The sequence below is a fragment of the Aquila chrysaetos genome, chromosome 19 (assembly GCF_900496995.4).
Source record: "Aquila chrysaetos chrysaetos chromosome 19, bAquChr1.4, whole genome shotgun sequence".
Classification (NCBI taxonomy): domain Eukaryota; kingdom Metazoa; phylum Chordata; class Aves; order Accipitriformes; family Accipitridae; genus Aquila; species Aquila chrysaetos.
Genome location: NC_044022.1, coordinates 6,441,175 through 6,465,923, shown reverse-complemented (window position 1 = coordinate 6,465,923; position 24,749 = coordinate 6,441,175). Strand labels below are relative to the sequence as shown.

Sequence of the window (24,749 nt, the reverse complement as noted above, 5' to 3'; positions counted from 1 at the left end):
TGACTTCTGTGTTCAAAAACTCTAAACTTCTCTTATCAGGTTTTTTCTTCCTTTTTTTTAGAGAAAAAAAAGCTAAAGAACAGCTCAGAGGAACAGCAAAAACTGATGAACTTTAAAAGTGTGTAGATACAATTTAGAGCAAAGCCCAGGACTTTTGGTTGATCTGCAAAAAACCAAACTGCTTTTCTTTAAGCTTTTAAGTATTTTGTAATTGTCCACTAAAAATTTAGCATCTAGTATAACTTCTGTTTTCTTGTCCTTGCTACACGTAACTCAGTACTTTATTCTTTGCCACGAATCAGAGGCGTGAATTCAGGCTGTCCTGCCTCTCTTCTGAGATGGGGTTACCCAGTGGGGTTAGCCAGCGGAGGAGCTGAGGCCAAAGCAGACTGCTGAAGCCATTAGGCTGGAATAGTTGTTATGGAACAGTTCTCCTGCTGTGCAGCCTGGAGGGAAGATTTCTTCTTTTCTCCCCTGGGGAGATCCCCGGTACCCAACCCAGTAACTCAGGATTAGGCATCAGAGAGATTGGCCCCTTAATCAGTTTTAACTCTCATCTTGTTACGTTCTCTTTTCTTCTAATCTTTTCTTTCAATTTACAACTTCATTTTGGCCTTTGTGCTGATACTGTACCTCCATCAACTTCGACTTTGCTAGCAGATTTGATCACAGCTCTAAACCCTTCTCCAGGTCACCAGGTTTTAACCCTATTTGTGCACTGGATCTCCCTCAAGGTTACGTGATAGGCACAATCAGGATGTGAAATAATTAACTGCACCAGAGCAGGCGCGTGTCAGCTCCAACTGGTTGGTGCTAGCAGCTGGGCACTTGGGTCCTCAGTGCCAGTGGGAGCATGATAACTCCCCCGTCATCCCTGTGGCCAGCTTCTGAAACCCTCTCTGCCCTCTGCTCCTTCCCATCTCTGCCCCACGGCCTCCCCACTGCTCAACTCGGAGCAGAATCAAACCTAGTAATTTAACAAGTGCCTCACACACAGGGGTTAGAAATGCCGGAAATTAACGGTACATATTAAAATGAGGAAATAATGTGATGATTCCTTACTGATACAGGACAGGAGGGAGAGAGAAAGGGACAAGTGTAAAATAAAACAAAATTATGCATTTTCCACCTACCATACACGAATGTTTACCATATGGAATCAAAGAATTTAAAAAAACCCCACTGATATAATTTTATGTGCCTTTTGCTAGTAAAAGGAGTCTAATATCTTTTTACTAGAAAAGCTGCAAGGAAAAATCGTAAATATGCCAGTCACTTTGTTGTGTATGCTGGTGGAGAAATCTTGCCTTTGCTTCCCAGAAATGGTGTGAAGAACATCTGGAAAAATTGATAAAAAGACTCCGAAACCTCAAAAACCAAAATACACCTCTCCCCTCTTGAACCTCATTTTACGCTCAGCTGCACTGGATGGGCCAGATTCAGATCACAGTCATGCGTATCCTGAGTAAATACACTCAAGTCAACACATTCACGAAACAAGAATTTGGCTCCAAACGTCCAATGCCATTTAACCAGGTGAAAACACAAGACTGAGTTTGTTTCAAATAAGATTCGTTGTACGTGCCGATGTGAAGGGGCCTTACTGGCACAGTCTCCCTATTCAAGTAGATATAATTTGAAATGCATCAATAAAGAGACAAAGTGCTTTGAAATATAATGAGCCCAAGCCTCGTTCCTCTTGATCTTAATGAAAAAGCTTGCCTCTTCCTCAGGAATCATGAGATCAGGTCCTCAGCTCGTTCATGGTTTTGTTAAGAGAAAAGTTAAGTCTGTTTTACCATTTCTGCTTCTGCTGGCGTGAGGCTGAGTGCTCTGCTGCTCTCGGCTCCCTGCACAGCCACAAGCCTGAGTCAGGTTTCCCGCGTTCTCCTCTTGCTCGTCCCCAGGGACCTGTGGAGTGGGCAAGTCTCCACGGGTACTTGTGTCAGCTCACCGATTACCCACCGGGTCACACAGCTATTGAAATGAGATAGGCATCTGCCCTCACCCGACAAATAAAACCAAGGCTAAGATAAATAAGACAGCTCGCTCTCAGGGTGAGAGCTGGTCATGCACATTTCACTAAAGCAACAAAGTTAGATTTGGTGAGAAGCACTTAAATGAAAGAGAATCTCCACCAGTGCATCGTCTTGCTGAAGGCAGACAGTGGAGAGACTGTGGGGAACTGCTGTTTCAGGTACGCTGAAAAACAGTATTTGTTTTATGAAATGGAAATGAAAGAAAGAGGTGGCTAGCTGTCATTAGTGGGTATCTGAAAGCAGCAAGAGTAAAAAGGCATACTGAAAAACGCTGCGCAAAAGCACAATGCAGTGCTTCCTCGTCACTCACAGCTATACTTCGCTAGTTCTGTAGTCACTTCCCTCCACCTTTGTTAAAGACAAGGCACTGCCTCCCAGATTTCTGAATCATTCGAAGAAATTCTTCCCAGTACTTCAGTGATGCAGGCACTTTTCTGCAACGCCCCAGACAGGCCCTTCAGCTCCTTGTAAAGTACGTAAATCGTGAAAGCTACATTGTTCTTCAGTATCAAATAATCTTCTAATCCCGGCCTCCAACTGATTAAAAACAGAACAGAAAAACAACCAAAAAACTGCTTTCAAAGGGAGCTCTCTGGCAATTCCAAGACAGAGAAACCCTCTGAAACAGGAAATCTACTGTCACAAAGAGGGTGCTGCACAGCTTTGCTTGCTCTCCGTTAGCTGGCCAGTGGAGCAATAAAGTGACATGGGTTTCCAAAGTAAAGTTTGCTTTGGTCCCTAATCAGGCTTTACTCCACCTGAACTCCTGCTGACTTCAGTGAGAGGTTAGATGGAGTGAAAAGTGAATGAGGACTTGAAAATTTGGCCCTTTATGAGCCAAGACTTAGTTGTAAACTTATTTAAAGACACAAGAATCTCTGCAGCTGAACTCAATGCTGCTTTTGAACACAAACCTGTAGAAAAACTGTTTGTTTTCTTTGTGTAAATCTTGCATGTTAACATGATTAGGTCTGCTGGGCAGGTGTCTCCACATGTCCATGTTTGCTTTGGCACACAAGCTGCCCCTCTCACCTCTCCAAATTCATGTAAATTTAGTGTTAAATCCTGCCTTTTGTTACATGAGAGTGCCAGGGAGCCCCTTCTCCCTTCCCGCACCAAGGCTTGCTCACGTTGCAGCCGGGCTGGAGTCCAGCCCAGCACCGCCGGTGCCAGGCTGGGGAGGGCAAGCGCAGGTACTCATCTTCCACAAGCGGGCAGGTGAGCACGGCATGGGATCCGTCGCCAGCCCCTTGCTGCACGCTCCCTCCTCTGTTTCTCAAGCTATTTCTGGAGTTGCCAGCTTTCCTGATGAAATCCCCTGCTCCTGGAATCATCTGATTTTGTGATCATCCCAGCTACCATGAAAAGTAACTTTTTAGCTGTCCAGATGAGATATACAGAGAAATGAGAACATGATCCTTTACAGCTCAAAACAATACACTTGATACAATCTCCAAGCATCACTCTAATGTTATTTGCAAGGTTTTGGAGACCCAGCTGTAGTGCTCAGGGTGCTGACACTCTTCCCTGTGCAGACCAGACACTCCCTGATCTACCACTTTCTGTTTGCTCCCTGCCATTGGTAAGACAAAAATTTGCACCTGCTTTTTTAGATCAATACAAGCAAATTCAATTTTAGAAACCGTTCAAAGGGGCTAAGGTTCAGAATGATGTCATGAGAACTAGTGAAGACATTTTTTATTAACCTGGAAAAATGTGTCTAGCAAGAACAGTTGGCAGGGTGAAGACCCTCTAAGACAGGATACGCTTATTTAGGTATCAAGTGGCACGTGCAGATCTCCCAGCACTCCTTCCCCAAGTGCAGTGAGGACCCCGGTGCTATCCTGCTCACATTTTACAGAAATTCAGCTGAGCCACAGCAAACTGTTGGCATCCTGTTGTGCAAGCCTAGATGCACTCACTGCCTTCTGGGCTTTGTGAATTTCTTTTTGTTTAGCAGATTAATCCTAAACATTCAGATCTTGCACCTCATTTTTTGTCTAAGGTCTAGGCAATGATAAAAGCAATTAGCTCCCTAAATCCTTCTCTTATCTGTAATTGGGTGTGATTTTTTTGTTGTTTGTTTGTGAAAAACACTGAACAATAATAGTGTCCACTATGTGGGCCAGGAAAATAGACCCTGATGACAGCCAGCTTATCTTCCACAGCTGCCTGAACAAACCAACACCTAATGGATATGTTTTCAGGAACACTTCCAACCAAGAGCTAACACTGTTACTTGGAGGTGATGGACAGACCCGTGCAGTTTTAATGCAGCTCTCCACTTTCCATTAGAAATGAGGAGACTCCGGTTACTTTCCCTTCCTGCATAGTGTCACGTTGCCAGAAATATCCCAAGAGCAATGGGGCTGCAGGCAGGAGGGGAGAGCAGCGCGTGAACCTCAGCACTCATTTCCACTGGCTTCAAGGAAATTTTTAAAAAATAAAGAACATGAACCAGAGAGGCTGTAACTGCAGAAAGTTCCCACTCCGCTTCTTTCCCACCCTCACCCTTCCCTTTGGACAAGCACGCGATTTCTAGCAGGTGTGAAAGAGCCAGGAGACAAACAAAAAGAGATAAAAGACAGAACAACTCTGAAGAGCACTCGGGAGGCCACATCACAAGCACAGCACACCAGCTCCTAGCAGGCAGAGGCACTCTACCATTATCTAGTTCACAGATGGACCACCCAGAAAATCTGGGAGCAATTAGGAAGGAGAACAAACAAATGCATGGAAAGAAGGGGGGAGGGAGAATGGGAAGGAGGGCCAGAAAGGATTCCTTACATCATCTCCATGCAAGCGTTTCGAGAATGAAGTGAAGCTATATGGAGGAGGAACGCAGATGAAAGAGTTTGCCGTGAGAATGCAATAAAATAAAAGGCTATGAAAACATGTAGTGTACGAATGAATTACAACACGGCCATTAAATTTACAGAAAGTCAGGACAGTGTGTAAACGGAGAACATGAAGTTCTTGGAGACACATACACGCACATATAAACAGATCAAATGCTGTGTCTCTCGCTATTAACGGTATGTCAACCCGCTTTGCAACCCAGGCATTCATCAGGCAAAAAGCTGACTCACTCTCCTCTCCAGCTGTCAATAACTGGCACTAAATACTGGCAGGAAAATACAAATGCTACAAACCAACACCAATGCAACTTCACATCTTATGCGTGGATAGGAATGACAGCAACAGCCAAGGGGCTCCTACTACCAGAGCCACGTGCCTAGGCACAGCCAGTTTTCTGCTGGCCTGGATTCCACTTTCCTGGCATCTAATCAGTCTGTCAGTCAGCACCTCACAACACCAAGTTACACCTTTCTTGCCTGCGAAGCTGACCTGATTTTGGTACCAAGCGCTTTGGCTCCAAATGACTTCAAGATGACTGCTCAGCCCTCTGAAAACAAGGCCCATTTTTAATTAAATGCCTGATTTCAGGCATCTTTGTTGGTTTTAATTGTGGCACAGAGGGTTGCCTTTGTTGACCAGTGCTGCAAAGTTTGCTTTTTATTTTTAAATTATTTGATGTGCAGTTCGTGACTTTTGCAAGTGAGCACAAATTATGAACTGTGTTTTGTAAGATCCAAATGTCACAGCAGAAAAATGACTCAAAATAAAAACTGAACATACCAAGTGTTTTGAAGTGATCTTAATCAATAACACTGTGTTTACTTTGTCTCGGCCTCTGAGAAGCAAACTCTGGTCGCTAAGGACATCTTATAAACACATTAAAGTTCACAGAAGCATTTTTTAAAGCTTTTCAGTTTACTATAAACTTGGTAAACTCACTCCCTGATAATTTTCCCTAAAAATAGTGCTTATTAACTCACAAGTTGAGTTGAAAAAATCTACTATCCGCTCGTCTCAGCAGCAGCTACAATATGGCAATTAGTTTACCTTAGAATAGACATCAAAGGCTCAAAGGATGACCCTGCCCCAGAAGAACAAAATCTTTTAAAAGCCCCATTCCACTCAGTTTGCTAGTTTATAAGGTTTGCTAAAATCCAGTTTAATGATCATGTAGTTTCTTAGCAAGTCATGTGGTGCCATATTGTGTAAGGAACAGAAGAGTTAGTTCTAAAACCTTTTTGAACTTAGGAAGCTTTTCCGACCAGCTGATGCAGAACCACATTCTGAGATGGTAAATGAAACTGTTGGATGGAAAAGCCTCGCTATGATTTTCTTTAGCTTCTTTCAGAAGAGACAAAAGTTCCCACACAACACATACTCTCCCCTTACAATGAAAGATTCAATAATAGCAATATGTTCAAGTCCATATGGTGTGGATATAAGGGAGAGGCACAACGAGAAACTGAGAACCCTGAAAGCGGGGTCCTGTAAGCTGCAGTGGAAAAAAGCAAAAGCATAAAAAAAAAAACCCTTAAGGTGAGACTGAATAAAGTTGTAGGGCACACTGGATTAGCCAGTTCCCCTTTTAGCTACAGTCTTCATATCCTGAGTTGCAGACAGTTCCCTCCCCTGACATGGTTATCAGATTGACTTTTTTTTTTTTTCTGGATGTCATACAACAAAGTCCTTTCAAAACCAGTCTGGTCCAGTGGTCAGATAATAGCACTACATGTTACCAGGCAGGAGACTGAGCAGCAGTTGCCAATACAGCCTCACAGCAATAACGCAGGAGAAATGAAACTGGAAGAGCTGATTTGGGGGGGGGGGGGGGGGGCAACAGACATATGAAAAGGAACAACAATAAATGAATAATACAGGAGAGAAGCCTTCTTACCCTGTCTGGAATCAGATTTGAATGGTGAATGAGAAATAGGGAGGGGAGAGGACAAGAAGGGTCTGTTTTAAACATTAACATAGGCTTGCCCACCTCTTTCCATTACTATCACGAAGCATGGCTTTTCCCAGCTCTCTCGTCTTCGTCTCCAACTCCTGAACTTGCTCCAGCAAAGTTTTATGGTAGGTATGCTTGGCCCTGTACCACAAGGAAAAGATAAAAAGAAAAACAAAACAAAAAAGCCACGTGAATATTTGTTTTGCTACTAACCCCCAATTTTACCTCTCAGATGAGAGGTGCAGGGCCTTCCCTTGAAGGATTTGCAAAATAAAGCACAGCGTATACATGTCAGTTCAGGTTCACAATACCTGGGAAATATTACATAAGAAATGAGAAATCAGAAGGACTTCAAATTCAGCAGAGCTTGACCACCTCAACACAACACTCAAAATCTAACCAAGCAGCAAAGCTACGGGACTACGGAGACCTGACACCGCTGCCATGGGACTGCTCAGGACCCGGGCATTCGGACAAAAGAGCTGGGATTCATTGAATATTCATGGCAGTAAAACCTGATTCCACTCCGTCTTTTGAGCTATGCGCGGCACTGCTCTGAAAACCCGAGCAGAGTCTCCAATAATAATTGCTATTCAAGCCCCTTTATTTTCATTTATCAGTCTCACATGATTTGGATTCTCTCCCCACTGAGCTTTCAAAGTGACAGTAACAAGACTGGCTGTGTCCTACTTTCTTGGCTTGGGGATTCAAAGAGCAATCCATGTACCACACGTGCAACCAAAATTTGGAGAGCAATGTCCCCCATGAAGAGACTTGGGCCTTTTTTTCCAAGTTTCACCTACCGCTCCAGTGCTATTATACCTACATTACATTGATATAAGGAGAAAATCTAGTCCCCTCTGTCTTGAGAAGTACAAAGCAATAATACAAAACGCAAGGATCTTTCTCCAACAGGCAGGTTTTGATCAGCTTCCTCTTTTGTGTCACTTAAAGGAGGACAAGTGTCCCATGAGATAATACTGATTCGCAAGTGACTGCACAATAAGCCTGAAAACAAGATGAAGCCAAGTCGGCTGAGACACCACTTTGCTTCATGGCATTAAAATAATATTCTTCAACTCTAGAGATAGCAAAAATTTCTTTACAAGTTTCATAAAAATCTTACATGCAGATACTATAATCTTTAACCAGTGTTGTAAAACAATGTCAAACCCCCTCTAGCATAAAAATAGTAACTGAAGTATATGTAATTAAAATATAATGAAGATGCCTGGGTAGTAAGAAACAAAGACCACAAAAATCTTTGCTGATACTATTTTACATGACAGTGCCCTGATATTAATGCTAGACTATCCAAGTCCTCTGGTCTTTGTGTTGCTGAGTTAGGCCCCAAGTGTCTCAAAATGAGAAGCTAAAATGAAAACTACTCTTCAAAACACATCTGCATTTAAGAGGAAAGAAAAGAGAACAACAAAAGATGAAGCACAGCAAAATCTGGAGGTAAAGAGTATCAGGATGTACTTAGAAGGGCACCCTATTAAAACAAACCACCAAAGGCGTATGATCTGCAAGGGAACACCAACGTACTGTGACGGAAGAAATCAAGTAGCAAGGATATTTTTAAAATGCATAATGCTTCAAGAATGTGAGATTACCAACAGCTGCACAGAAATTAATTAGGTTCAAGTTCCTATAACTAGTTAGGCTAATGATTAGACTGGTCTCCTCTTTGAGGAAGGGAAACTATAGTGATTAAAATGAGAAAGCTTTGAGCTATTAATTCTTATAATCTTTACAGTTGCCTTCACTATCACACTCTTCAATTTTAGTAAATACATTGAAATTTTGACCTTGAACTCATCTCTTACCGTTTAAAGAGGCCATACTTAATATTGCAAACTTGAAGACTGAGCATGTTTGGAACTTTTAAAATCCTTTATAACCAGTTTTCCCACAGACAAGAACACAGAAATCTACAAGTTATTCAATCTCTCCCAAGGTTCCATGTTTATCTTGCCATCCACCGTAAGAGATGAGAGATGTTTTTCTTTTCCCTTAGAGTGAATATTGAATTCAAAATTTAACAGAACGAAGCCTGAGCAACAGAGTCCAATTAGTGCAGCACAGCACAAGGAGACATTGCACTGATACTTCACAATATGGAAAAAATACTGTTGTCCTCAAGTTGGGGATACTGAAGTATTCTGCAAGCAGTGTGAAATGATGAAATATATGGGCTCTGCTGTGGCTGGGTATCCCTAAAGCAACAATAAACCTGCAGTTAATAGGTATGCATTGAGTCACTCCTTCACTTGGAAGCAAGAGCATCCGTGGAAGAGTCAGTAATTAAGTATTTATCAAAAGGGCCTGAGCTAACCTATCCACATGTCTCTCCAAAAACAAACACTAAAATATGGTATTACAATTGTCTCAGAATCTGGGCTTGCTCCCATCAAAGTGAACTGCAAATATTCCATGGACTGCTGGCAACAGGACTGGATGCTTCATGACTTTTTCACAACGGCACGTTACTAACTTTTGATACACAAAAATACAGGTAGAAGTCTTAGCTTTTACCTTGTACTTTACAAGTGGCTGTAGATGCACCACCAGTCCTCAATAAATTATGAGATGCTGTGGTCGATGTTACTGCTCAGCTGAAATTTGATGCATTACATAAAGACAAACTCACCTTTCCTTCACACCCAGATATTAAGATCATGGACCATAAGAATCGGCAAAAGGTTATCTTTGTATTTTGGGTGGCCCTTTCCCTTCCAAGCCAGGGAAGTGCATAGCTTCACTTCACTGCCCTAGGAGAATATTTTAGGGGGTTTGGGAGGCCAGAATCTGCCAGGGAGAAGCATGGTTACATTCGTAAACGTTTCTCAAACATGATGACACCTCTACTGTGGCTCATTATCCTCAACACCATTTTAGGAGTCTTGTGCTCCAGGGACTGCAAGCGTGTGCAAGGATGGGAAGAGCTCCTTATACCTTCTCTCTTATTTACACTACAGAGCTGGCAAGTGCAACATGCTTCTTTCCCCACGGTAAAAATAGTACATGAAGATTTTGGTAATGATTGGAAGGCTCAGGAAATTTTTTCACTGTAACACTAAGTACTACACCAATTATTAATAAATTCTTGCCCTTTTGCCTAATTTTGCTGGAACACACTCTGCGTTTTTATGATTCCCACATAGCTTTGTGGCTCAGCTATTTCAAGACTTCCTAGCACCAGTGACAGGTATTCAACTGACATGTGCCAACTGTGAGGAAGCACTCACCTTATAAAGCTCTGTTCATTTCAATGGCAGCACAACTGGAACTTTTATAAGGCAAAAACCAAATCCAAACCAAGCCACTGAATTCAGGGTAGTGAACCAAAGTTAACAATGTGGCATTGCAGCCAAGTATTAGTAATAAGCTTCCTTCTCTTTTTAAAGAGAGTTTTCCGCATTTCCTTGATTCACTTAAAAAGAAAAAAAAAAGTAAATAAAAAAGCCTGGAGCTGCAGAGAATATGGAAGATAAGAGGTGTGCTGACAACTGTAGCCTGTGTAACAACGGGAACATGTAAAACTAGCTCTTGCTTCCAGCATTACAAGTTTTGAGAGTGGATGCAGCACAGCAGTTTAGAAACAAAGATTTGTCTGGGTTTGAAACACGCTTTCCTATCCCTTTTAACCTTCTTCTAGACAAAAACTCTGTACCGTATTTATGGTTCTCTGGTCGTATTTTGTACTGAATTTAGACATGTACCTTTTGGGTCACATGGATGCTCCTTTTGCAGACATATGCTTCATGTCCAAAAGAAACTGAAAGGGATAAATTCCATGACCATGAGAAGTCAGAGCTGCTGGAATTTTATGGCCAAAACCAGATTCTGCTGAACTACAGACAGCAATGTGGTGTAACCACTGCTGTGGAAATGTGCCGGCTGATTTCCAGAGGCCTTGGGCTCAAGTTTTGAATGGCAAGCCTCTTGGAAAGGAAACAGACCTTTACTCCTTCCATATGGCAGTGCTGATAGCTGTGTCATTTCATTTATCCTAGTTAAAATGTTAATGGTGTTAATTTTTCAGTGATGGGTTTTAAAAAAAAAAAAAAAAAAAAAAAAAGCAGCCCTGCTCAGAGAACAGATTTTTTGCTTAATGTTGATAGGAGCCTCCTGTTTAAAATCTGTTGCGAAAATATCCAGTATATCAATCATACACGTTTGTCTTGAGAGCTTCACGATCTCTGTATGTTCTTGCTCTGAACCCACTGGAAGGATTATGTTGCTGAGATTTCTCTAAGAAATATTAAAGAACAGGCTGTGTCAGTAACAGAGTTTTAAATGAGTAATAGCTGAGGATGAGCCTGCCTTGGTCTGGCCTGCTTTACAATTCTTGAGTCATTTTTGCCAAAAGCTGATAAGAACAGAGGCCAACTTTGGGACATTCAACTATTATGAAAATATTTCAAAACCTGAAGCATAATCTTGGACAACTAAATACCTATTTGATCCCTGATGCTACAAACAGTTCAGCTCCTATTTATCTTTAATCACAAAAGTAGTCCCACTGACTTCTAAGCAGGTAATTTTAAATAATGCCTGACACAGAAGCAGGGCCTGTTATGCTAAATGAATTCAAAGATTTTTTTTTTTTTTTTTCCCAGAGCTTTAAAAAGCAGGTCATAGACACAGCTAAGTATCTAAATTTAAACATTCTGGCCTCAAGCTTTAGAATTCTAAAATAATTTTCAATTGGAGAAGTTTAATAAGTGTAACAAAAAACCCTCTAGTGTGCTAGACTATTAAATCATAGTTTGGCCTGAACAGAAATTATACATTATGATACATAGTTTTAATTTTAGCAGTGTAGCTTGTGAAAATTAAGCTGAGGAAGAAAATAGGAAAACATTTAAGAAGTACTTACTGATTGGTAGATTTGCCTACTACCAGTTTAATTTAGCTGTGCTGTCAATCCCGTAGGAAGAAAAAAAATATTCTCAGATATATGCATATGACCTGATTTATCCTTTTACGCCAGTGTTTGAAATGTGCCTGTGTTTAGGAAACTTCCTGCTTTTTTCAGTATTTTCTGCATATCTCTGTAAAGAAGATGGTGGGCTCGGCAGTGTTAGGTTTACAGTTGGACTCGATCTTAAAGGTCTTTTCCAACCTAAATGATTCTAAGAATCTTCCTTGGCTGACCGACAGCTCATTCTTGGAGCAAAGTGTTACGTGTTACGACGCTTTCACTTCGAGCCTTTGTGACGAGTGACAAGCTAACCTATATTCCCTCTTCACTCCAGCTAGGATCTGCCTTTTTGCCCCAGAGTTGGAATGTCCTCAGTCCTCCTTGCACGAGGTTATTATATATTCATGTAATAAAACCACCTTGGTTGTAACACAGCTTTCGAAGGGGAAGGATGAAAGCTTTGGTGCTTAAAACACTTAAAAGCAAGCTGAACAAATCACCAGACATTCTAAATGAAAACAATACTTCTGCATTTCAAATTGCAATGGTAGAGAAGGTAAGTAGCTTCTCTTTAAATCAAAATTCTTGAAATTGCTTGTCTTCCACAGTGCTTTGGAACCACAGAGTTTTGAGAGAAGGGGATTGATTACACAGGCTTGTATTTCACAAGGGTTATTCGCCCTCTCTGGGCCTGAAAGGAATCATTAGGAGTTTACTTCAACCACAGAGCGCAAGTATTGCTCTTCTCTCAGTTAAGTCTTGGAAGACCCACTGTTGAAGGAGAATCTAAAGAGCAGCTGACAAAGAACTGGGAGCGTACTGGGTATAGATTAGAGTGCCACATATTGACTTTTTACCTAACCTTAGTAAAATTGAACAAATGATGTGCTCCTTTTTAGGAACAGGAAATCTCTGATGTCTGATTTAAATTCGCCTTTAACTAAAGGGTAGACAATACCAATAATCATAAGATGACACACCATTACTCAGGCAAGGCTGCCTCCTCCAGATTCAGGACTAATAATTCATTGTCTCACATTGCTGGTTGCATTGGCAGGTGAGAAATGACTCCCGCTTCACTTTGCTCAGAGGCCTTCCAAATGAATATCACCATTTTGCATTCACTGAAAGGCTTCATAGTTCTTTACAGAAAAATACTGGACTGGACGACATGTGCATACAGAATAATTCCTATAACAACGAGAGGACAGGTTCAGGACTTACGCTGTCCATGCCACGTCTTTAACAAGGCATGCAGTGGGCACAAGAAACAGGCCAAACCAGAAGTATCCACATCTCAACACCATTCCAGCCTGTGAAGAAAAAGAAATAAATCATGAATATTTTCAAGCCATTACACGTTACGTGGTTGTTTACAAGGAGTGATGGCATCAAACAGGTACTGCATCCATGATCTGAGTGATGTTGAAACTTGGTGGTGGGGGGAAGTCTCATCAACTCTTAACAGAAGTTAGGCCTATAATTAACAAACAGCAATGGCATTTCTCATTGCAATCATTCCTTATGATATCAAACTCCTTAGAAATTTTTTAAGAAATCAAGCGTTTTGACCAAATCCTCCACTGATATTAATTTGTGGATCCAGGCAAACACATTTTCACTCATGGAGAAGTGCACCTTAAGTATATTTAGCTTGAGCTTTTCACTATCTTTTTTGCCTTTTGCTTACTCTTTACCCACTGTTCTAGATCCCTGAGCAGCATCAAACTGACATGAAAAAAAAAAACCCCAACATTTCGCACTAAAATGTTTCAGTCATATTCCACTTAAATACAGCACTTCCTGTTCAAACTACTGCTGCCTGAAACCCAGGGTGGGAAAGGTTCACTCCTGTCACACAAACGGCTTTTTTTACAAACAAAAAGCTCAAAGTGTATATTTGTGTTTTTCTCACTGTTGTAATGCTTGAAGAAAAAAAGCTCAGCACTATTTGAGAAGGAAGATATCTGGAAACCCTACAAGTCCCAGCATACACACATAGTTATGGAACAAAATTGAAATATAGCACTACTTACAGAAATGCTATTTTAGGTCAATTAGAATGGTGAGTAAGGTCTGGGTTTGCTACGCGGAACACTTGAGACGACCTCACCACCTCTTGCATGCACACACACACACAGTTCCCATGAGAACCATTTAAGTTCTCTAGTACATTAGAAATAGGAAAGATTTTTTTCTCCTGTAACGACTTGCATGCAGCACACAACTACAACAGAGGCTGAAAGGTGTCAACAACGTTTCCAGTGGCTAGCCATATTTTGCTCCCTTGCCAGTTATGGATGCTGCCATGGCCCTTCCCCAAAACCTTTACTTCTCAGTATTTCGTATGCCACATAAAATACACATACACATCTACTGACGTTCACGTGTGATGTGGCCACAGGCAGGGAGGCCTACACCCGTGGACACCGAACTAAAGCCGTTGTCTGACCGGGGTAACGCAGGCTCGGCTGGCTCAGCTGTGCCTCACGGCTGGAGCACACAAGAGAGCAGCAGCCTGCCACGCTGAAGCGTCAGGGCATTTCACAGGCAAACACGAAGTTGAGCTGCAGAACGCTGAACCAAACAAAACGCCTACTAGCCTTTGAAATACACTGAGAGAAGACAAAATCTGTAATTATACCCTTTGAAAGACAAAGGTGGTTGATCACAACAGAAGGAACTTCCGCCACTCGCTACAGCAAAGCTTTAACACTGAGAAAAACCATCACGTTGCATTGCCAGGACATCCACCAGCAGCACCCAGCACCTTCTCCCAGTGTTGATCTCTGTTTAAAGTTGTCCACCTCACAACTCAAGTCATATTTAGCAGCAGCTTGCCCTTGGATTGCCAAGTAGTGAGTATTTCCAAAGGCGTTAATCACTTTTCAAAGTTAAATCCTCCATGCCATTGCTGGACTGGCAGATCAGCGGTAAATCTTGTGCTGAAACCGAGAGCAATCTAGACTGTGCTAAAACATTCATAGACACTTTGCCACCCACACAGACAGTAAGCAAACACATTACAGTCCCAGAATCAGCTCTCCGTTACTTGTGAGCCCTCACGCCTGCTTTCGCATAAGAATGCCAGAAGCATAAGGGAAGTTTTGATTTATGCTTATTTAAGGAAAAGGATGTACAGGAATAAGAGAGAAATCATAACTTTATTGTTAGCCAAAGAGCTGACCTGTAATAACACAGTGGCAAAGCATAATGAGATTTATCCTCTTGCTTTGCTTTTCTTTGGCTGTGACCCTGCCAGTGCTAGCAGTTTAATCTCATCAGCACTTCCACTGACCATCCTTCCATTGCCTGTGCTAATAAAGGCTAAAAAAGGGCCGTAGTATTTTATATGCATTTTCTGCTATTTCAGCTTCAAATATTTTACGTTCCACTTTTTGCTTTTCTAGCTGAAAGCAACTCAACACACTTTCAAAGAGCAGAACAATCTGAGTATGTGTTCAGCAGCAGTTTAAATGCTGTTATTGTTGTTGTAAATGTTGTCATCTCAATCAACGGCTATGAAATTGGACATTTCACGTGTTGAGTTCGACACCAAAAAAATGTCAAGCCAAATACTTTTGGCCTGCAATTATGCATTTTACTCAAGTATTATTCTGTCCAAAACCTGCACCATAACAGTAAAACTATTCATCACATCTGAACCCTGTCACACACTCACTTTACAAGCAAGCCTTTTTCCACACAACCCTCTCCAAGATTTTACTCCACTTTACTCCATACTCACCTGGATGGTTTCTTCCCTGCACATCTCTAGTTTCCTCTTGGAGCTATAGGACTGCTATGCTGCATGACAGTGAGCTGGTTTGTCTTGCACGCACAGCTCTGCCTCTGAACTCTGCCTCCTCTCCAGCAGGGTTACGCCATCTGCTCACAGGACAGGAGCTCCTCAGCAGAGGATTCACTGGAAACCACCTAACACATTCTGGGCACCTCCATAGGCAGCATTTTTAGGATATTCTCCAACTTGTGGGAGAGAGGACTGGGTTACGAACAGAAGCTATAGTAAGAACACCTATATGTCGCAACAAAACCTTCCTCAGGCTTCACAGCTGTTGCTGTGCTCCATTCCAGTTGTTCAGCTATTCATGAGAGCAGCGAAGACAGTACTGCAATACATCTTCAGTGAAACACGGCATTTCCAGACCCAGTCCCAATGAATAACACCCTTCAGCTATCAGTTATCTCTCCCAGATAAGAAAAGCAGAGCTACTAAACGGGAACCACCACTTTTTTTTTTTTTTTTTCTTTTTTAGAAGGTCACAGGGAGAAGGAGGAGAAATTGTTTTTTAAACAAATTCAAAATTTGACCAGCTCTGTCATCACACAGGCCCCACAATATGCAACTAAGTCATTTTTATTCTGTCTACTGATGTAAACATTAGTGACTAGCACATCCAAAGCCAACTACCAGAAACCATTCATCACCTGGCACCCCCAAAAAAACCCTTCAGACTAATGGAAGTCCTCCTGCTGAAGACACTGCAGCTTAAACTGCTGCCATTAGTAGACTGTCTTCCAAGCACTGTGGAGGCTGCCACAGTAAAATAGCTCATTTTAGAGCAGAGATAACATTTGTTAAAACGAAAGAACGGGAACAAGAAAAGAAAGAAAAAGCTTCGCTCCAGTTATTTCAACTGAGGAGCAATTTAGGTCCCAATACCTTTAACCTCTTGTAAACTGGTTTTGTAAGGGTGGGTTTTTTTTTTTTCCTTTGAAACACAGCAAAAAAAGCGATAGTACTGGCCAGTCAGAATGACTAGGAAAATCTGCTCTGCACTATTATTTTAGAACGCCTAGGTTAAGGGTTTGGGGGTTTTGTTTGGGGCTTTTTTGTTGTTTGTTTTAAATCAAGGAAATGCTCTACACAAGCATATCAAACAGGGAATAGGTTGTTTAAAAAAATAATCTTAAATTGCAATATGGAATACATTTCAAACTCTTTTCTCCATTTTACTATTCTTTCTTAGTATGCAAATAAGCATCATTCATAGTTTTCCTTTTCCACTGTGGTGGGTGGACCCGGGCTAGATGCCAGGTGCCCACCAAAGCTGCTCTATCACTCCCCCCAAGCTGGGCAGGGGAGAGAATATATAACAAAAGGCTCACGGGTCGAGATAAGGACAGGGAGAGATCACTCACCAATTGCTGTCACGGGCAAAACAGACTTGACTTGGGGAAATCAGTTCAATTTATTACCAGTCAAATCAGAGTAGAATAAGGAGAAAATAAAAACTAGATCTTAAAAACACCTTCTCCCCACCCCTCCCTCCTTTCTGGCTCAACTCCACTCCCAGTTTTCCCTACCTCATCCCCACAGCACTGCAGGGGGACTGGGATGGGGGTTACGGCCAGTTCGTCACACACAGTCTCTGCCGCTCCTTCCATCTCAGGGGGAGGACTCCTCACTCGTCCCCTGCTCCAGCGTGGGGTCCCTCCCACGGGAGACAGTCCTCCATGAACTTCTCCAACGTGGGTCCTTCCCACAGGAGACAGTCCTTCACGAACTGCTCCAGCGTGGGTCCCTTCCACGGGCTGCAGTCCTTTAGGCACAGACTGCTCCAGCGTGGGTCCCCCACAGGGTCACCAGTCCTGCCAGAAAACCTGCTCCAGCGTGGGCTCCTCTCTCCACGGGGCCACAGGTCCTGCCAGGAGCCTGCTCCAGCGCGGGCTTCCCACGGGGTCACAGCCTCCTTCGGGAAACCCACCTGCTCTGGCATGGGGTCCTCTCTCCCCAAGCTGCAGGTGGAGATCTGCTCCCCCGTGGACCTCCCTGGGCTGCAGGGGGACAGCCTGCCTCACCGTGGTCTTCCCCACGGGCTGCAGGGGAATCTCTGCTCCGGCGCCTGGAGCATCTCCTCCCCCTCCTTCTGCACTGACCTGGGAGTCTGCGGGGTTGTTTCTCTTACATGTTCTCACTCCTCTCTCCAGCTGAAGTTGAAAATTGCACAGGTTTTTTTCCCCCCTTCTTAAATCTGTTCTCCCAGAGGTGCTACCACCATCGCTGATGGGCTCAGCCTTGGCCAGCAGCAGGTCCGTCTTGCAACTGGCTGGCATTGGCTCTGTCGGACATAGGCGAAGCTTCTAGCAGCTTCTCACAGAAGCCACCCCTGTAGTGCCCCTGTGACCAAAACCTGGCCACACAAACCCAATACATCCACCAATAAGTGGTGCCACTATTTTCAACAACAACTTCTAAGGGGAACAACAAGGCCACAAGTACCCAGGGATGGGAAGCCAGATATCCAGACTGTTTTCGTATTCTTATCACATCATGGTTAGACAACAACCGGGGACCAGTAAGTGATTCACACAAACCAAACAAGGGTCTCAATCATCTTTGATCTTTCAAGAAAAGTGAGACAAAATTTAAATTAATATTCTGAATAATAAAGGCTTTTTATTACTTTATTTCCTCATATACCCATGCATCCTAACTCTGATAAAAAAAAAAGGACAGCAGAAGCATAAGATTATAATGAAAACAGCTAGCATTGTATTTACAGTGTGACAAAAATTATTACTGGAAGCGTGTCTGGATCCTGATCATAGCTCTCTCCATGAGACATGGGTAAGGACCCAATAAGTTGCTAAATTATGGTTTCACACTCATTCAAATTCCAGCTTTATACACTAGGGATCCAAGTCCAATCTGCAGCCAGGCGATCAGTCAGATCACTTCGGTCCCCACTAGTCAAACATGGATGATGGCATGGCACTGCCTTTGGCAGCACTTGGGAAAGGAGGAGAAAGGAAGAAGATGGCCATGTGATTATTGTGAGGGTTTCACATAAGATAACAGCACAGGAAAAGTTCACTGCCCTCACTGAGATACTATCGTCTAGACATCTGTGACACCGAATGATCCAGCCGATGAGAGACGCGTGGCTGGAGATGCAAACGCAACTCTAGGAGCCTTGGCCCTGCTGCTCCATCTGCATTGCCTCAATAAACAAAGCAGAGTGCCATGCATCACCAGCAGGCAGTTAACCCCCCCTTAAGGTAGTCAGCTGAGATGCACTAGGTAGACATCTCTGCCAGTACCTCTCCTCCACCAGTTCTAGACCAGTGACTTGGTCTGAGCACATCGCTTGAGAAGGCTAAAGCTGGGGCAGGGGAATCCCAGTTGGTCACTTTGCTCCCATCCCATGTTAGGCAAGTCACTTAGAAGCACATTTGTTAGTCAATGAGGACAGTTGTCTTCAAAGCCTGCCTCAGCCCACCACTCTGAGGTGCTACTCCTAGGGTCTCAGTCTCAGCCATTTTCCCACCAAGGACAGGGTGCTGCTAGCTTGGGCACACAATTCCATCCCATTTGTCTTGAAGTCCTCGTGCCTCACCTGATGGCATGGTGTATGGACAAATATATCATTCTTCATGAGAAGCTCAGGCATTAACACCGGGACACATCACAGCAATGTTCCTACTTTACTCTGCAAAGTCCCAGATTCCTGGGAAAGATTGACTTTCATTTGCTCTGCAGCAATAGGGCTGATTCAGAAACTGCTTTAAAGGTCTAGGAAATATTTTCAGTAGAAAGTTAAACACACTCTACCCCAATCTTGAAATTGTTGCACTTTTAGTGATGTTGCAGCTTAGACATCTTTGCTGCAGGGTTTTTTGTTTTAATGCTTTGCATGAGTAAATTTGAAGCCTAACTTCAGTAGGAAGAGGAACAGATTCCATATATAAAAAAACTACCACAGATTACGAACCACATCACAGTGCAAACTCCTCTGCAAATATCTGATGCATTTAAACAGTTTGCAGACCATTACCCAGCCCTGTTTTCCTTCAGAGAACTGCACCGTGCACTCTCTGCATGTTCTGAGTCCTATTAAGACCGAATGTTTCAGTGCCAGCGCTGGGTGGGTTTCTTGTTTCAAAAGACCTGGAAGTTTAAACTTGAAAGGGCAAAAATATTAAATCCTTATCAACCCAGTTGTTGAATAGATCTTTAAGGTGACATAGGACTTGCCACATACTAACACTGTAAGCACATGCCATGCAACAACTGGAAGACTTTGTGTCATACAGCAACCTAGTTTTCATAATTTATTCTGAAGGCATCAACTAGAAATGGCTTTCTCCCACTTGAAATGATAAAACAGCATTTGTTAGATTCAGTCAAAACCTCCTACTATTTCTATTAGCTTATGTGGAACGATCAGTATCTCCACCCCATGCTGTTACATTGTACAAAATACAGAAATTCTGTTATACTTACTGTCTTATACAAGATCCTTAAAGCGCTACAAATATCAGACCTACCTTAAAGACTACATATATTAAAACCCAAGTGCAGAGAGATGACAGGGTTTGCTCACGGTCACACAAATCAATTGCAGAGCTGGGCAGATTGCCCAAGTCCTTCAATTAAATCACACTACACAGAGACTGAGCCTACTGGAGCTCGAGTATGAAATATAATCAATATCCAAGAATGCAGTCTCAAGGATTTCCCCCGCGCACACTGGAACATAATCTAGCCTCAACATGAGTCGGTGCTTAAGAACTTTTTTCCCCCCAATATAACTGTAGCCAGCTCAAGGCTGGACAGATTTACTAGACTCGGGGCTGACAGGTGTGATCAACAGATTTACCAGCTCCCTCTTCAACAAGCATCTTGGCTGGAAACGTGCCTAAAGAATAACCCCTTTGGGTTAGTGGCAAACTGTTAAAAAATGAGGCAAAAGAATTTGTTTTCTCCTCCTGCTTACACCACTGGGAGTCAGGAGTACCTCAAATGAAATCAGCAGAGCTCTACCACTGAAAGGTTGGCTGGATATTTCCATGTCTGAAATAAAGATGTGCAATGTTTTCCATAATGTAAGAGTTTTCATTCTAAAATGACTCAGATGAAAACAATGACCTCACTGGCTGGCTGGATTTAACACAATGACACATTGGTCCAGTCTCAAACCTATTTCCTCCCTCTTCCAGTCTCCGCTCATACAGCCATATCCCCTTGAGAGCAGTAAAAGGAGGAAAGAGAAAATCAGATACCTCACTCAGATACTTTACCCCTTTTCCTTAATTTTGCCAGTCATACTTAAAACCGTATGGAAGTCTAGAGTAGGAAGTCTACCCACTGTCCAGCTTCCACAGCATAGTTATCAAGCTTATTGGTAATTTTATTGTAATAGCTGGATATAAATGTAGGGAGGTATGACAGGAGCAGTACTTTGAGCAAAAAGAAAAATGCCAACACAATATCACGAAGGCATATATTCAGCATTCCTAGTAAAGCCCAAGATATTTTGAGATATAGGTCTCAGGCAAGCAGCTTTTCATTAAAGAAGTTGCTAGTTACAAGGGTTAAAAGAAAGCATGAGAATACAAACTAAAGTACAGGAAACCCAGAAAAACATAATGGCAACTCAAAAAAGACAAATCACTTGCTTGAAGTTCTGTCATGACTAGAAAATTGCAGGAATTAGCAATACAAAGCTACAAAACCAAAAATCAGTATCTTCAAGGAGGAAAAAAACCCCAACATGCCCCGCTTCACATACACTGCCATGATTTTGGAGAAACTAGTTAGATCTATAACACCATAGGAGCACAGTGAAATCCTCAGATCTTCTACTCCCTTTTCTTTTCTTGTTAGGAACTATTTTTCCATAATGGAGGAACACAACAAGTTAGCAACCTATTTTTATTCTATTTCTTAATGTAATTTACAGAAATTAAGATTTGATACATAAATGAATATATCGTTGGCCAAATAGGTCTCAAAAGGTCTTAATAAGCTGTCTTTTGCTAACTAAAACTATATTCTACATATAAAGTCTCGCCTGAGACAAAAATTACTGTATCTCATTACTTAATTAGTATACAACACTACCAATTAAACAAGGAGCCTGCCCATGTTACTCTCCATTATTACTTTGATAGCAGAGAATTACGAAAATTAATCAGATGGTGTTTTAATTTGATTTTATGGTCCACTGGCAGTGTAAACTCCGATGCAGTTTCATGCAGCCTATCATTTCTTTTTCATTATTGGTTACATTAAGCTCAACAAAAAATGTAAATGAATGTTTCTTCAAAGTCATTTGGAGAAGACTGTTGGTTAAAAATTGGTAGTAAAATCATGCTCCATGTGAATGGAAGTAAATGGATTCCTGAAATTTTATTAGAAAGCACAGATCTCATTAACCAAAGAAGCTTCTTAAAGTGGGTAAAATATCTCAATAAATCTTTACGTAAATGGCACCAAGCACTAATTATTCTCCCTGGTTGAAAAAACATAAAAATATCATTCTGTATTAGTCTGAGCTCCCCCAGCACAAATTAAAATTACTCAATAAAAGTAATTCCTTCCTTTACATGTGTTCTTGTGTACCATGAACACCTTGAAAAAACCGATGTAGAGGACGCTGTTGATGGCATCCAACATTTATTTTTCCTCACGAGTGAGGCTTGATACTACTTCTGAATCATAAGATAGTTTGAGTTTTCTGAGATATGTCCAATTAGACGGTTGTGCAACGCAATATAATCTTCTTTTATATTTCAGTTTATGATGAACTCACACTTGAGGATGTGGAAGCGAAGACCCATGCATAGCTACCTGCTGATGGGTGGTGACCTGCCCTGGTGCTGTAACTCCACTGAGCCCAAGTAAAATCTGTATGAAAGTGTGCTGCTCAGTATGAAAGCAAAGTCACCCCTACAGACATTTTTTTAGAATCTTTAGTTTTCCTCTCCTTCCCACTCAAACTAAACCAACACAGGCATGAATAGAAAGAGCAAAGTAAATCTGAAACAGTAACTTCCATAGACCTGACAATGAAACAGTTTGTCTTGTTCACTGTTTCATGCACTTTAGTATAAACTTCTACTCTGCATATAAAAAGAAATTTGTACTTTACATTATGTTTTTCCTTTTGAAGTCATGTTCAGCGTGTAACCACTCTTGTTTGGTGCCTATAACTTCTTCTGTGCAGGTTTTAATAGCAACCACTCTTGTATAGTAGCTGCCCTTATTTAATAACTGCCTTTATCATGAAAGCTGCAGGGGAAAAAAATTAAATTTTACAGAACCCACCTTTGAATTTAAAACTCCAAGGGAGTAATTATGTTTAGCAGAAGCCGTTCTTTGCCAGTGAAGATGTAAGATATTTGTACAACCTGCCAAGTTACACCTACAAAGAGTCAGAACCTTTGAATTTCCTGGCTTTGTGTGTTGATATTTTCCAACTGTGCTACTGCAACAACACTGCCTTCCTCACATAAAACTCGTTTGTTTCAAGATACTCCCTCCTCCCCAGTACTGCCAAAGTAGCATCCTTAAGTAAAAAGGTGCTCTACCAAGAGCAGGAAGATCACTTTCAGGAACTCTGGTCTTATTCCACCTCTGCCATGGTTTCATGGTATGCATTTGGGCATGTGTCCTAATCTCAAAGGAAACACAGAAAATACAGTCAAGCTCACTGGAGTGTTTTGAAAATAATTTTTTAAGCAACTGTGTAAGTAGTATATTGAAAAATAGCTTTTTTTATATTAGTATCTTCCCCCACCTCACATGATTGTTTTGCTAACTTTTAAAAAATCACCTTTGAAGTTTGCATTTATTCCTTTTCTATTTGTTATGCCACTGAATGTATCTTTGTGCTAAGCATTTTTGTGCTTTTATAGACCATCTTAAGAGAGCAGACTAAAAAAGAAAACATAAACCACATTAACTAAGCTACGCTATTAAATATTTCAGGTAAGTATAATTAGGTACCTATCCACTCGCCTGAGCCATCTAAACAATTTTGTCTTCTGATTGAAGCTGCTGACCAAAACTCAAGTTCCACAGCACAGATAAAGATCTGGAATGGCCAGTGACAAAACTTTCATCAATATTAATTCAAATTAGATTCTGCACATCGTCCCCACATCTGGCAAATTAAGCTGACTTTAGCAAGACTGCTGCTCTCCAGCGCCATGATCTAGCAATTTAGATGGGGCATGCAGACACCTATGCTTGCAGGCAGCTTGTCAGAAAGTACAGTGACTCTACACATGATTTGCTGCTTGCAGTAGAGCTACAGCATTAAAACCCACAACTGGAAAGCACTGTGGTTTTTGATATTTTGTTTTTAACTTATTTCCTGATATGATTTGAGATTAAATTTACCAGGATAACACTATTCTTTGTGTCTTACATCGTGCAGATTCCTCAATAGCTCGAGAATTCCAGAAAATGGCTGATAACCATACAGCACGAATTAGATCTAGTAACTGCAGTGCTCAGAGAAGTAAATCTCTTTCCAGTTTTTCAAATTGGGGTATAGGCTTATAAATCAACGAGCAGGCTGATTTCTTACTGAAGTCAATAGCAGCTGAAAGTACATCACTTCCATAGAGAAGGCTCTGCGTTCTGCAAAACTATGTCCTGTAAAGTCAGTGCTATAGATCTTTATCTGTTCTTAATCTGTTATAGCAATGGTTGACTTGCATCAGGTAACAGTCATGACTTCCCCACACTATATTTCTCCAGGAAGAGTAGTTTACTAGCTCAGTCACTACATAATCACCTGGGATTTTATCTTCACTCAATGGTTATGTTCTTAAAGCATATTCTGAATGCAGTTAGCTCAAAGTTTTCTTTACTGTCACACTGTCTCTCTTGAAGGCCCTGAAGACTTCAGGTTATTTTACCATGACTGCAGTTCAACTCAGATCAATGGAGTCTTCCCACAAATGGGTACTTTCCCCCATAAAATCTTGGTTCTTTCCTTCATTTTCATTCCCAGAGTGATTTATTTCATTGCTTGAGTGCATATGACCTCTTCACACAGCTGCCATGTCTTTGTGCCTTGTACTATCATGTACAAAGCAAAATCTGCAATGATTCCCACGCAGCCTCTTGCCAACCCCTAGAGATACACCCTGTCTCTCCCTTCTTCCTTTCACCCTTTACTGAAATCTTCATAACAGCAGCACAATATAGTAG

At 41.8% G+C, this 24,749-nt stretch overlaps 1 protein-coding gene across 5 annotated transcripts in view; it reads right to left on the bottom strand.

Moving 5' to 3' along the window:
- ATP8A2 (ATPase phospholipid transporting 8A2) overlaps window positions 1-24,749 on the bottom strand; it is a 356,040-nt gene that overhangs the window by 24,204 nt on the left and 307,087 nt on the right. For 4 of the 5 annotated variants that reach the window (XM_030042177.2, XM_030042178.1, XM_030042179.1 and 1 more), the window contains 2 exons: window positions 13,004-13,092; window positions 6,886-6,990 (listed from right to left, as the gene is read on the bottom strand). In XM_030042177.2, the coding sequence (XP_029898037.1) occupies window positions 6,886-6,990; window positions 13,004-13,092 (194 nt within the window). Of the gene's footprint in view, window positions 1-4,826; window positions 4,864-6,885; window positions 6,991-13,003; window positions 13,093-24,749 lie in introns of all 5 variants that reach the window. The other variant, XR_003927481.1, reaches the window with a different exon arrangement.